The 15,458-nt window shown below is 38.9% G+C and overlaps 1 protein-coding gene across 1 annotated transcript in view; it reads left to right on the top strand.

Annotated features, from left to right (window-relative positions):
• The window catches only part of LOC120537709 (zinc finger and SCAN domain-containing protein 21-like), a 48,463-nt gene that overhangs the window by 9,213 nt on the left and 23,792 nt on the right, over window positions 1-15,458 (top strand). Inside the window, exon 2 of the mRNA XM_039766848.1 lies at window positions 11,372-11,846. Coding sequence (XP_039622782.1) covers window positions 11,385-11,846 — 462 coding nt within the window. The 5' untranslated portion in view covers window positions 11,372-11,384. The remainder of the gene's footprint in view (window positions 1-11,371; window positions 11,847-15,458) is intronic.

Here is a 15,458-nt window from a genome sequence, read left to right as displayed (position 1 = left end):
TTAATATATAGACTCTTTTAGTAGTAGTAGTGGGGTTGGTAGGTCAGGAGTGCTCAGTTCTGTGTAAGGCGTCTTACCAAGCCTCACCAGTGAGTTCTCTTGTTGTTCTTTCCTGCGGATGTTTAAATATCTGCTCTTTATATATATAAAAAGATTAGCTAAATCGTGCAACGTTTTCATCCAACATTCATTTTTCTTCAAAATGGTATGTCACATACTATATATCTACAGTATATATCATTTTTTCATCTCCATCAGGATAATACAACAATGCTAATATCATGTCAATACAAACAATTTAACATGAATACATAAAAAAGATGCATTATATTCATGTGCTTCTCTAAAAACAGTAATAGTTCAATTGTGTGTAGCATTCGACAAGCCTCGCACATCGCACAAGGGTAGCACAGCTATCTCGCAGTAAGGAGACAGTGAGTTTGCGTCCCAGGTCCGACCTGTGTGAAATATTGTAAAAAAATAACTTCTTTTTTTTCTTTTCATATAATAAAAAGTTCCACCGTGTGGCAAGCTATCAATAAGGTGGGCTGAGCCGCCATAGGTGGTCAGGAGAGCACACCCCTAGTTTAAAATAAATGAAACACTCCACTATTCTGTTACTACAGTTGGTGTTCAGTTTTGTCAACACTTTTTTTTCAGGATAAAGCAATAATTTTACATTTTTTTTTTTTAAACACGAAGTTATCCTTTATTTGTTTCAGTATCATTTTTGTACTGGTACTGAGGTACGAAAGCTGGTACCGGTACCAAAATCAATATTTAATATTGATTCAACACTATGTAGTTGGAATGAAAATTTTAACCAGACAAATCTCTTTTTAGTCCAAACTGATCTTTATGATTTATGTGGATCTTATGTAGAAATGTTATTGCTGTCATAGTGTTGGATCTGTACTAAAACTTTAACTTCTGTATTGATAAAAGCTTTCGGGCCTCAGTAGCAGTAACAAAACAATACTGAAGCAAATAACAGGTAACCCCACCAATCCCCCAATCTCACTTGGGCCTTCCCGGTGTGGCCCACAGATGTGCTCTTCCCTCTCCCTTGCTGAACTTCACAGTTCCCCTTTTAAATTTTCCAGCATGTTCAAGGGGAATGGGGAGGGAGACTTCGTGGTGTCCAGTATGATAGGGGCTCCAGCACAGTCTCCAGCTCATCAAACAGCAGAAGAACAAAGTACCAATCGCAGGGTTTTTTAAACCTAACTGTTCATTTCGAGTACCAAACTGCTAGTACCGTACTATTTTTAAAAATGGTGTTTTTATGTACTTTTTCAGTACCTTGCCCTTGAAGATGAAAGATGTGAATACACTTTTTTCCTCTTAGAAACGAGATTAAGACCCTACTGTATGATGTTTCAGTTAACAGCATTTTTTGAGTTATCCATATTATATTGGTTTTGGATTTCAGTAGTATTTTTATAATATTAAAAGAAAAGAAAAATCTTTTAAATTATGTCATTTATCTCCAGGAACACTTTTGTCCTTGCCCGGCCCAGCAAACAGCAAAGCAACCAGGAAAATCTCAGAGTCCAGAGTGTGCATAAATAGAAAAGAAGATAAGAAAAACAGAGAAACAGGGAGGACAAAAATAGAAAAGAAGATAAGAAAGACTTATTCTCTCACTTCATACCCTCAGCAGCCTTGTCTCCCAAACAAGGATTTTTTTTCCCAGCAGGAGTCATTGGACCTGATTTAATATTGGTAGCATGAAATATAATTTTAATGTTACAGGAGGAACTGACGTTCCTAAATGAGACAGAACAAAAGACTGCCAGGTGTCAAAAGGCTTAATTGAAAAGTCATTTATCATTATTGAGGACCCTAAAATACTAAATTATTATCAATATCACATGTCAGTGTCATGACAGTTTGGTTAGCATTGCTCCCTCACAGATGCAGAGTCCTGGGCTTGAATAACGCACCCAGTCATTGGTGTGTGGAGTTTGTACATTCTCCCTGTGTCTGCATGGTGTTTTCCTCTTAACCCTTAAAAATTAATGTGTGGAAGGCCTAGATATCTTACTCAACCATTAAGATACATCTTAAGGGAATGGCTATGGCTCATTTCTTCAACATGTTGGGACAAATTCTTCATTGCCACCTGAAGTATTTTCTCCCTCTGACTGTGTTTCTGCCAAATCAAAACTATCAGGTGGAGTTGGGATTAGTATAACAGGACCTTGAGAGTTGTTGCGGTGCTCTGTGCCTGCACTTGGTAAGGAGGGCTGTGCAAGAACAGAGTAGTTTGTATTGTTTTGATGTATTTCTGAGTTGGCCATTATAGAATGGCCATCTGGCTCTGCGAAGAGGTCAACTTCTGTTTTGTGTATTGTGTTTACTCCATTTTGACACCCATTGCATGCTGGGTGTCTCTCTGAATTGCCTTTCCCACGATTTCTTTCACTTTTTTCCCCCCTACAAAGTCATTTTTTCTTGTCTTCTTAGAGAGTCAAGGCTGGGGGATTTCTTAAAACAGGGCCTGTTAAAGCCCATTTAGACATTCCATGTTTGATTATGGGCTCTGGTAGATTGTTGTTGTCCATTTGGTAGAGGTTTTATTGCTGATGCCAAATTAGAATGATCAATTTCTTTCTGTTTCTTTTTGTCACACCCTCTAATGTCAGAATCATAATCAGAATTAATTTTGTTGGCCAAATATACTAATCTTAACCAGGGATTTATCTTAATTGGATTGGTACAATAAATAAGGCCAACACAGAATACAAAAGATAAATATAGTAACATAAAATATAACATAATAAAATATAAAAGGATAAAATATAATACAGCATACAAGGGAAATACAATAATATAAAGAGACAGGAGGATTAAAATGCCAAGACGGTCAAGTGCGTATATATACATAGTGTGGTCATCAGGGGGTGCTGCAGTTCCCCAAACACCTGACACAAAAAGCTTGGGCCCAAGTTCAGTAAGCAAATGGGTTTTATTATGTGAAACTCTTACTGCTAGCAAGAGTTTCCCATGCCTCAATCAGAATACTTTACAGAGGTAAATGTTTCCCACATACTTCTTTTAGCCTCCTCTGCCCCTCCCACAAGCTCCGTCCTCCTCCTGCCAACTCTGGCTCCCAGACTGAACGAGGGCTGCTCCTTTTATGTTACACTAGCAAAATACCCGCGCTTCGCAGCAGAGAAGTACTGTGTTAAAGACGTTATGAAAAAGAAAAGGAAACATTTTAAAAATAACCTAACATGATTGTCAATGTAATTGTTTTGTGACTATTATGAGTGTTGCTGTCATCAAGGATTTGATTATCATTATTTCTTTCAATCAGATTTGTATTTGGAGGACGTGTTGTGTTCAAGTTATATTCCGTGTTTGTCAACCGTTGTAAAGATAACAGGTTTCATTCATCGAAGTGTTCACTACCCAAATCGCTACTCGTGAATCTAAGATGTTTAACAGGCATTCCCGGTATTAAGTTGTGGATTTGCCTGCGAATATTTAGCTACAGCGTGTCTATGAACTTAATTTAAACTTAAGCTTTACACCTTGCTTTCCTATTGATATGTCTACAAAGGCTTGTTCTGCTTCAGAGGGTTGTTCCTTTCTTACTGCATCAATAAACAGCTCGTCTTCCTCTTTATCCGAGACATCACACACTGCATGCACGGGTTTACTTTTCCCAGTCCTGCAAACTTTAGCAAAGTGGTTCAATTTACCACATTTTTTACACTGTCTTCCTTTAGCTGGACATTGACTTTTTCCACCGTGTGCTTTGTTTCCGCAGTAGCTGCACTTATGAATATGCTTGTATGCGTCACACGCTTCATATTCTTTTGCTGCCTTCTCAATTGTGTAATGCGTTTTTTGTTCAGCGCTCTTTGGAGTTCTTGCTTTTGTGTGCGTACTGCGTTCACAGTCAGTTCACGTGAGTCGCTCTGAGTACGTGCATCGAAGGTTCTCAGCTGTGGTTGTGCTATCTCATGTGATCTTGCAATGTTCACGGCTTTATTTAATGTTAGCTCAGACCCGGCACTTAAAAGTTTCTCTCTCACTTTCGCTGAGTTTGTGCCAAACACTATTCTATACCTGACCATCTCATCTTCGTTTGCATAAGCACAGTCCTTCACCAGCAATTTTAACTCCGTTACAAAGTGATCAAAAGTCTCGTTTATACCCTGCGTCTTCTGACTAAACTTGTATCTCGAGAAAATTGTATTCGTCTTTGGCATGACAAACGCCTCGTAGCGGCAGCGTGTCTATTGGATTGCTGGTGACGGACGGCCTTATATGGGCAGGCACTCAATTACGTGGGAGGAGTGGGTAAGGGGGACGCAATATAGGCAGGCAGCCAACTACGTGGGAGGCGGGGTGATGGGTGACGCAACTCCACCTCACACGGCGACCAGCTATGGCCGTATATATGTGCGTAAATAGGTTTCAGTTATGACCGTTATGCGTAGAATTTCAAAATGAAACCTGCTTAACTTTTGTAAGTAAGCTGTAAGGAATGAGCCTGCCAAATTTCAGCCTTCTACCTACACGGGAAGTTGGGGAATTTGTGATGAGTCAGTCAGTCAGTCAGTCAGTCAGTGAGGGCTTTACCTTTTATTAGTATAGGTCAGGGAATACTTACAGTGTCCCAAAGCTGTGGCTCGAAAGGACATCCGGGTGCAGTTAGAGCCAGACATAGCGGGGCTCACTAGTTCCCTTAGTGCCCCCAACAGGGCTGAGTTGGCGGACTTCAGTTCCCAAGATGCCCTGTGAGAAACTGTGGCAATGCCGCAATCCAGGGGGCTTCAATCTAGCGTTTTGGGGGAGACAATTCTCTGCATACACTGTCTCCCCCTGTACTTCCATACTGTGGGCATCCAGGCTAAGCAAGGTTCCCAGTATAGCTGTAGCTGGGTTGCCAGTTCCCGCATGGCGTTCATAACATTAGATACTGAGCAGAAGTTCAAACCCAATTAGTAAGAATAACTGCACATGGAAAAAAAAAACTGTTTGGATGACGTGTTGTTTTAGCTTTCAATGCACAAAAACGTTTGTTCGAAGTGTTTGGAACAGGTGATGCATTGAGTGAGTCGTATTAGCAATAATTTTGCAGGATCAGAAATAACAATCATCACTATAAATTTTGGATTCCCACCATATTATTTGAATACCAAAAGCAAAGTCGTTCTTCTTACCTTTCCTCCATTGTCCCAGTTCCTCAACCCAAATTGAGCAGACAGTGTGAGGGGACCAGTGTTTGTCCTGGTCACCAAGTTTTATTCCAGAGTTGGGATAATAAGCTTTTTTTTTTTCTCAAAATCTGTTATGCTCTGCCTGTTTTTTACTACAAACTTTCCACAAACATAACAAAATACATCAGAAACTAACCACTAGGGTTGTCAAAAGCATCAAAATAAAAATAAGTACCAATTGTAATATTTTTAAAATTATTTCAGTACTCAATTTTGGTATCGATTCCGTAGCCAACATAGTCTACCAATAGGAATGGCTGGAGTTGCAGTCCCGTTTACAGCCATTCACGGGTGTTAATAAGCTGGCAATGTTAGCAGTGCCAGAGCTTCCACCACCATGCTTAATTGACAAATAGGGCAGTTAGAGTGCCATGTGGAAATGTTTTGACATTGTGACAAATATGGATGGAAAACCAGAAGGTAAGATACATGCAGGCCTGTATGGAAGACTAACTAAAGGAGCTAACACAACCAGTATAGCCAAACACTTGAAGGGCCAACACGCGAGTCAAAACAAAATTTCGAGAGATATCTTATTTTTAAATTATGCAGACATAATCCCATTTAAGCCTGTAAACTGTTGTGTTTGAAGTAGAGTTGTGATGTTTTTTTTTCTTCAGGTTAGAACGTTTTCTGTATTCAGTTAAACATGTAATGCGTTAAGACTTTTTAGCTGTGGGACAATTTTATCCTGAGTTGTTCATTCAAGGGCAACAGTCCTTAGCACTAGGCCTCCGTTGTTCCCGTGATCTGTTTTAACTCTCCCTTGCGAAATGTCCAGTCATGGTGCGTTACTTTCTTTTATTTTTTATCTTTGAGATATTAAACTTGCATTGTATAGTAATGCATAAAACTGGCAGTACTCCTATACTATGAATTTTACTCTTAACTTTCACAAAAGACTGCACTACTAGAAGTATTTGCATTTAATGACTACAATTTCTATTAAGATACAAATTAAAGAACAGCTAGGTTATTTCTCAAAAATTTACCTAACCTCCATTTCACAAAGATATTATTTTTACTTAAATACAAAAAAAAAATGTAACTACGGCTTCCAACATTATAAACTGAGCGCAAAGACTTCCAACATTTTAAACAACTTTTTAACAATAAGAAGGGCAGGTAAATGACCATAATAACATCTTATAAGCTCATAACAAAATCCAGAGGGTCAAGATAATCAAAACTGTCCAAGAATCAAACTTCTGTTAGCAAATATTTACATTGTACTCCATCGGGCTGACGCGTTTTGAACTCATCCCTTCATCAGGACTGGACAACTAACAACTAAAGACACATATTTTTCTCATCTAGTTAAAACATATGAAAACATACTTTGAAGAAAGGGATATACACAATAAAACCTTACCAAAGGGAAAAGTTTTCAAAGCACTTCTCAGGCCATGCATCTACAAGTCTGATTAATGGAGCTCTCCTCTATAATTCTATTTCTATTATAAACTAGGGGGCTTCACTTGCCAACCCCCCCTGCACCCCAAACCTAAATGGCATGCGCTACGCGCCAACCACTTTGTGTCTCTGCCACTCGCATTGTGAAAAGGGGGGCTGAACGCACCCAAAGGAGACGCGGTCACTCCTTCTAAACCCCCTCTTAAACGGTGATACAATAGGAAACAAATAGTTTTTTTTTTTACCTCCTCTTTGATCGATCAGCTGCTGGATTGCTGCTGAGTAATAATTTCCATTTGTTTACGCTAATGCGATCTTTGTTATCATTTTTTGGAGACTTTTGAATTTTCGTACTTCCATTATTTCTAACCTGCTCTGCATGTGTACTGCACCAACGTTTTTAATTCTTTACGACGTTCTACTTTGTCATCTACTCTTTCGCGGGATGTGAAAGTGTCTCTCTGAGAAAATCACGTCTCGTCTCCCTGAAACAGTCTTGTTTCGTCCCAAGATTTTTTTATACAATAGAGAGATAATAATTTCTATTATAATTTAATTTTATCAGTGTAAAGATTTTAATACATACAGAAGTGCAATTTGTTTAAGTATGTTTTTATTGAGTTACAATATATACTGTATTGAATATCGGAAATGGTATTGAATTTCAATAATTTTCTTATGATTGTATCAAAGATGGAAGTTCTAGTTTTGTAAAAACCCTACAATTGCACTGACCAACCGACTGAGTCACACTGAGGTTTGCTTGCTACACTCCAGTGAAGTGGATCATTGATGGACAGGGTCAGGCTTGCTGCTACCTGCTGCTAGGTCACATCACCGTGTTCAGTTCCAGCTTTACTCTGAGCTTATTATCGAATAAAAGAACTGTTTTAACATTCAAACATGTTATCGTTAAAATAAAATATTGATGATAGTGTGAAACACTGGAGGAACAAATTCTTTGTGGAAGATTCCCCTTTTGTCAAAAAAACAAATCATCATTGATTTGATCTTCGATTTGCTCATTCAAGCTTTTTTTTGGTCGAGGAGAGTTTGCAGTGTGCCACTCCTGACTTTGCCTCTTGGTCTCAGGATCGTATTCAAAAATCCATGATTCATCACCTGTGATCACACGACTAAAGAAATCTTGCTCATTAGCCTTCCAAAAATGATTTGTGCCAGCGAAAAACTTGAGATTGGGATAAAGAATGTTCCCCATAGGCCTGTTTTAACTTTTCAAACGTCACACTTGCCGATTCTCCAAGCTTAACACAAAATTTAATGGCACAACGTTGCTCCAAATTCCGCTGTTCCATTTTACGTGACGCACAACCAAAAACACAGCTTCGCTAATAGCAGTCACAAAAATCACGTAGTTAACGGAAGGAGTTGAAACTCGCACTGAGCTATGGGAGGGTACTGATACACGTGCTCTATCAAGGACAACAGCGCAGCGTTGCCAGATCGCTTGCAGTGTTGCCAGTCTCATTACTTTTCTGCCACACCATATGCAAATTTGGCGAAATGCTCTTTTTAGTAATTTGGCGATAGTGGCTCATTGGATAAAGTTTTGGGCTTTTCTAAAACATTTTCAGTACTTTCACTGTAGTAAGGATTTTTCTGAAATGAATAATGATCACAAATAAATGTTACATTTCACTTAGGTTTGATTCCATTCACTAATGTCACTAATGTCATAGCTGTCAAATCACCTTCCCACCCAAGTCAAGGATTTTGTAACATGCCAAGGACTGTGTGTTATTAGGGTGGCATAATTTTATTCAAAATGCACTAAAAAGTAAAAAATATTTTTTTTCCAATTAAAATGCATAGATTCCTTATCTCAAGGAAGCCCTTGAGCCTAGACCCTCTACTGTACAGTACAATGGACACCACACGTCATTGAGGTCTTTTCTACAATAAAACAGGTTTTAGCTTCCTCTGTTTTCCAATCCATGGTTAAACATAAGCATGGTGAGACATATTAGCTGACTGCATGTTTTTCCAAACAAAATTAATGGCGCTAGGCAAATTATGAGAAAATCGTGATGGCACCTGTGTCTAGTCGTTGGCTGCCAGTGCTGGTTGTATATTACTGATGCCTCCTCTAATCTTTCATCCTTGCTTGATCACATTTGTCCTGTCACTGATGATCATCATAAACCCCTGTTTTTTTCCACTAAAACTAATAAAGATTGGCTCTTTAACTGGTTGCCTGCCCATGGCTGTAACTTATCATCTTGGTTGCTGAATTAATCATATTTTATGTTGTTTTTATTTATAAAGAGACCCCTGCCTCTGTCATTGCCTCTGTCTTTGTTGTTATTGCTCCTTTTCCTAAAGGTGCAAACCCCTTTCTTACCCACTTCTTCCCCAAATACAGTGATTTGGACACTTTTTAGGTTTTTGTTGTTTAGGTTGTCTTTTTGTACCAGAAAGGTGGCATGTGAAAGGTAAAATAATTTCTAAATCATTTAAGTGCTGTAGAAAAGAGTTAACTTTATTAATGCATTGTAAGATTCTTACCAATAAATTTATTCAGATTATCTTTTAATGGTTAAACAAATGGTCTTGTAATAATAGAAATTATCAGCAATGTACATTCTAACTTCATGATGCATCTGTACAGGAACAATTGAACCTTAGATCATTCCTGTGTTTTTCCTAAAGCTGATGTCATATTAGACAACTTCTCGTTGGAGGGTATGTCAGACTTGATGAATGCGGCTGCAGGTCCCATCGCATGAACTTGTCGGTTTACACTCTTAACTGTGTGATGACTTTTCCATTCTCCCATGATACATAAAACACGAGACATCGGACAGACGAGATTCTCTTCTGTCAGCGGGGTCCAAAGCATCCACTATCCTTATTCTTTGTCTTTGCATTTATATGCATTGTACTTCTGAGTAGGCTCTCATTGGATGTCAACTGTCATGCACACTGAGTCCACCTTGCAACTTAAGACAGTTTGATTTTGTCTGGATAAGTCGCAGGTTGGAGGGTATGTCAAACATGACAGCTGATATTGTTGATCTCATCACCAGAATATGTTAATTTACACAACTAGAAATCACTGAGGTTTGCCTCAAATAAAATGAATCAGGGGTTGACCAAGGCGATGGAGATGTGATGTTTGTCAGCCACATCACATATGACTTGTGCCTTAATGGAATGGTGCAGCTTATAGTTTACAAAAGCAGCTTCATTCTCACTAGATACCCTCATTAAAATTTGAGTGCTATGTAATATTGCCTTTTCATATTGGCAAAAATATGTTTTATACACCCACACCATACAAAAACTGAACATAGTGCCTCCTCAATCAGCTAAATGGCTTTTAGCACAGCAGCAATAATGGAGTGAAGCTTGACTGAGATATGCCTGACCTATCGGCCAGTTCCCTGAGAAGTAACAACAGATAGCCAATATTTAAGCAAAAGAAGATTAAGAGGTGACATGATTGAAGTGTTTAAAATTATGAAGGGAATTAGTACAGTGGATCGAGACTTGTATTTTAAAATGAGTTCATCAAGAACACGGGGACACAGTTGGAAACTTGTTAAGGGTAAATTTCGCACAAACATTAGGAAGTTTTTCTTTACACAAAGAACGATAGACACTTGGAATAAGCTACCAAGTAGTGTGGTAGACAGTAAGATGTTAGGGACTTTCAAAACTCGACTTGATGTTTTCTTGGAGGAAACAAGTGGATAGGACTGGCGAGCTTTGTTGGGCTGAATGGCCTGTTCTCGTCTAGATTGTTCTAATGTGCAGTTCTAATGTGCAGTTCTAAACTGACCCAAAAACAAAAATGTTCCTCATTGCAAAAGTGCCGGCATTGGCCCATTTAAAAGATTCCTAAAATACAGTGTGGACATCATGTTCATTTAATTTGTTTGTCACGTCAATGCACATTATAATAACGGCCCAGTCACATGAATTATGTGTAAGTCGTCATTTAAGTGGTTTGGATGCATTTCCCTGCTTGATCAAAGGTGGCATCATTTCCCAGTGTCTTTGAAATGTTGAAAGGGTCAGAGCTGCCATAAATGCATGCTTGTTCGCCTGTCAAGTTTTCTTTTATAAATCTCTACATTTATGTGGGAAAAGAGGCTCAAAATGTGTGTATGCAAGTTTTATCAATGAGGCCCCAGGACAGGACACCAGTTTATCACACACGCACACACACGTACACACACACTGTCAGTCATGCATACAAGCACGTGGGGTCCATACAAACTACTGAGTACGATTTGGAGTTGCTGCAATGAAATTTCAGCAAAATGGTCTCGCCTGCCGCATCATTTTTTCCCTTTGATTTTCAGGGTGTCTTTGAATTCAGCCCTCTGTAGGTTGATCATTTTCATTTCCATCAAACGATGTGGCATCCTTTCGTTCCTAACACATTAGTTAGTCCATATCAGTAGAGATATCCGGCAGGATTTTTTTTTTCCCATTGAGATGTGATATATCTTCAGACTGTTCCTTTAGTTTTATTGTGCTGTTTTTTTAATTAGCAATTCATCTCATGAAAAAATCTGTCACTTAGAAAATGTTACTTTTTCTTCTGATAAGCATTAAATGTTATCTATCTCTTTGTGGTGTACATTTTAAGAAGTTAACAAAACAGATAACCAGATATTACCTCTGTCGGTGTTTATGAAGCTTGAGTGAATGAATCCCAGCACTGTCTCTTTTATTTTTTGTGTGATTTCTAGAGTATAGAGGAAAATGGAGATATGTGTGAAGAAAGAGGAGGAGGCGGAAGAAGAGGAAGAAGAAGAGGAAGAAGAAGAAGAAGAAATGTTTTCCTACTCTCTGCACCCAAATGCGAAAGTAGAGATAATACAACAATCAGAATTGTCCCTTGACAGTCCATCAATCAAAGCAGAATTTGTGGAAGTGCCTATCAAGTCAGAATACACGGAGATTGTTATTAAAAATGAATGTAATGAATCTCCCATTCCAACTGAGGACACGGAGTGGAACAAAGAACACCTTGAGGATGATTTGGCAGTTACGCTGGAGCATACTGCAAGCACAGTAAAGCTTGAAAACTCCATGAGCCATGAGGCCTCAGGCAGGGACAGCAGTGAAGAAAAGGAAATGCACACAGTATCTAAGAAAAAGAAAGTGGCCGTGTATAAATGTGAAATCTGTCAAAAGGAAATTAAGAACCTTCCGAGCTTCCAGGTAGGCCATTATTTATAGAGTTGGTTATTACTCATATAAGCAAACACAGCTGACATTGTTAGTGAAGTACTTGGAGTCCCTGAGCGGAAAAAAAAACAGAATGAAGAGGTGTTTTGCTAATTAAGGATGTTCATTAATGCAGTAGCAGCTGCCAACTTGTGACACTGCAGCCCTTTGACATTCTGCTCTCAGTTGTGAGTATAATACAAATCTGAAAGTGGTGAGACTACAAAAAAAAACAATACAATAGATGTAATAGCTATAACTCTCGATAACCTGTGTGTGTGTTTGTATACACTCGGACACTTTGTTAGTACCAAATAGAATGACTTTGAATCCTTTGAGACATACAGTAGATTCAGTTAGCTGCTAGAAGGGATTTTGAACTGAATAGAGTCATTTTATAAATTTTATGACATCGCCCTCCATGCTGTGAACCTCTCATTCCACCTCATTTGTAAGTTGCTGTATTAAATGGCGATCAGGAGAATGTGCAGGTCATTGGAATAAACTGTGAGGGACCAGCTTGAGATGATGTGGGCTTTTTTACCTAGCAGTATAAAAAGGTAGACGGTGACCATGAAGGGATGCACATAGTCAGCAACTCTGCTTATGTTTGGTATGGAATTTAAACAATGTCCAGATTGTATCATGAGGTGAAATATGTGTCAGAAAAACATCCTCTCCTTCATTATGCTGCCCTTACCCAAACCAAACCACCAGTACCATTGACCCAAGAAAACATAGGCATACTGTATAAATTCATTATGGGTACCCCAATTACTGAACTTGCCATCTGCCTCTCACAGCAGAAATTGAGGTTTGTTGAAGTAGACAGTTTCCAGTGTTTACTCATCCAGTGCCCACTGTAGCCTGATCTTCCTGTTTCTTAGCCTACAGGAGTAGAATCGGCTGTGGTCTTCTGCTGCTATCATTCATTTGCTTCATAGTTCAATACCTTGTACATTCAGCAACGCCAGTCCTCACAAAACAGTTATAAAGAGCTATTATGTGAATTCTGTTAGCTTAAACAGTTCTTGCTGTTTTCTGACCTTTGTCATTAAGGTGTTTTTTTGTTTATCACACTATTCTCTATAACTTCTAGAAACTTTAGTGTGTAAAAAAAAAAAAAACACTCCCAAGAGGGCTCCTATTTCAGAGATCCTGCAACCACCACCAACAATGATACCGTGGTCAAAGTTTCTTAGATGATGCATCTTACACATTTTAATAACTTTACCAAATCTTCATACTATATATTAAGTTGAAGCCATTTGTATGACTGTTTGAAGGAGAAGACTGCTTGCGTCAATGAGAAGATGAATCTGGTCTTGATATGGTGGCCAGTACGTATGTGTGCAAATGTATGTATAATATAAAATTTATGATTTTTTTTTCCATTATTTCATTTTCCATGGTGAAGATCACAGTAGTGACACACTGAGGTGGGCTGAGCAGGTAGGTTTATCCCTGACAACATTTCCCAGACCTTCCTAGGAAATACCCATAAACTCCCAGGACAACTGAGAGATTTAATCTCTCCAGCATGTCTTGGGGTTGCCTCCACTCTTCACCCAGTGGTCCATGTCCAGTCCACCTTCCATGAATGACATCAGGAAGGTGTCCTAACTACACACCTAAACCAACTCAACAGGCTCTTCTCAATTTAGACAAGTAGTAGTTTTAATCTGAGGTCCTCCCAGATTACAAAAATAATTATTCTGTCAGGAAAATAGCAGCCCTGCAAAAGAACCTGTTTTTGGGTTTTTATGCTCATGATTTAATTCTCTAAGTGAGACTGGAGGAAATCAGCATCTCACAGATTTAGGGCCCTCTTCACATACAAAGTACAGTACCAATTTGTTAGTCACTCTCACAATTACGTAGTCGTGAACAAGACCCCAAGATATTTAAACTTGAGGCATTTGATCACCCATTACCTGCAGGAAACATGCCACTGTTTTCTGGGAGAGGACCATGGCCTCAAATATGGAGGTGCAAGTTCTTATGCTAGCTGGATCATACTCCACTGTAAGCTGTTCCAGTGTGTACCAAAGATCAAAGTCCAACGAGATCAATATCATCTTGAAAGAGGAGAGCTACAACCCTTATCTTTCCAAGCTGGAAACCCTCCAAATCAGTGTCTTTCTAACGCTAGAGTAACAGTGTGTTAGCAGATTGCCATGCAGAACCCTTGCCAGCTGGGCACCCATCCACTATATTGCAGCCTTTCTCATATACACACAATGGATTCAGAAAACATTCAGATCCATTTATTTTATTCACATTTTACCATGTTGCAGCCTTGTGTTAAAATCATTCACATTTATTTTTCCCCAGAATGACAAAGTGAAAATAAGAATTTAGAAATTGTTACAAATGTATTAAAATAAAAAGAAGAAATATTACATTGACACAAGTATTTAGACCTCTATTTCCGAACTTAGTTGAAGCACCTTTTGGCAGTTACAGTCTGCAGTCTTCTTGGTATGATGCAGTAAGCTTCACTTACTGTAGATTTTGGGATTTTCTGCCATTCCTCTCTGCAGATCCTTTCAAGCTTTGTTAGACTGGATGGAGACTGTCGGTTAACAGGATTATTATGATGTCTCTCCATGCTTCACCACTTGGAATTGTATTGCACAGGTAATGAGCGGACTCTTGTTTCCTTCAGACCTGGCTCTTATCTTGGTTTCATCAGACCATAAAATCTTGTTTCTCACAGCCTGGAAGTCCTTTAGGTGTCTTTTTGCCAACTCTATGCAGGACTCCATGTGTCTTTTACTGAGGAGAGACTTATGTTTGGCTCCTGTTATAAAGACCAGATTGGTGGAGTGCTGCAGTGATGGTTGTCCTTCTGGGAGTTTCTCTTATTTCGATATAGGTTCTCTGGAGCTCTGCCAGAGTGACCATGGGGTTCTTGGTCACTTCTCTTACCATTATACTTTTCCCACAGTTCTTCAGTTTGGCAGGGTGTCGTCGTCGTTTCAGACTTCTTCCATTTAAGAATTCTAGACACAATTCTGTCTGATTTTTGCTCTGATTCACATCTTCAGCTGTGGGACCTAGTATAGTCAAGTGTGTGCTTTTCCTAATCAGGTCAAATTAATTGCTTTGGCCACAATTGAACTCCAAACAAGGTGTAGAAGCATCTCAATGATGATCAATAGAATAGGGTACACCATTCAGGCATCATATCAAAGGCTCTGAATACTTGGGTCAGTGTGACATTTCAGCTTTTTATTTCAAATTAATTTGAAGAAATTTCTTAAATTCCGTTTTTGCTTTGTCATTCTAGGGTATCAAGTGTTGCTTGATGTGGATAAAAAAAAGATGTGATTTTAGCACAAGGTTGCAGAATAGTGAAATGTGAAAAATGAAGGGATCTGAATACATTCTGAATCCACTGGTATATACACTCACAGGCCACTTTATTAGGTACATCTTGCTAGCACCGAATTGGACCTCCTTTGGCTTCAGAACTGCTGTACTTCTGCGTGGCTCAGATTCAACAAGGTGCTGGAAACATTCCTCAAAGATTTTGGTCTGTGTTGACATGATAGCATCACACAGTTGCTGCATATTTGTCGACTGTACATCCATGATGCAAAT

The sequence above is a fragment of the Polypterus senegalus genome, chromosome 10 (genome assembly GCF_016835505.1).
Source record: "Polypterus senegalus isolate Bchr_013 chromosome 10, ASM1683550v1, whole genome shotgun sequence".
Taxonomy (NCBI): Eukaryota; Metazoa; Chordata; class Cladistia; order Polypteriformes; family Polypteridae; genus Polypterus; species Polypterus senegalus.
Note: the sequence above shows the minus strand (reverse complement) of the source record. Positions and strands in the feature narration are given on the sequence as shown.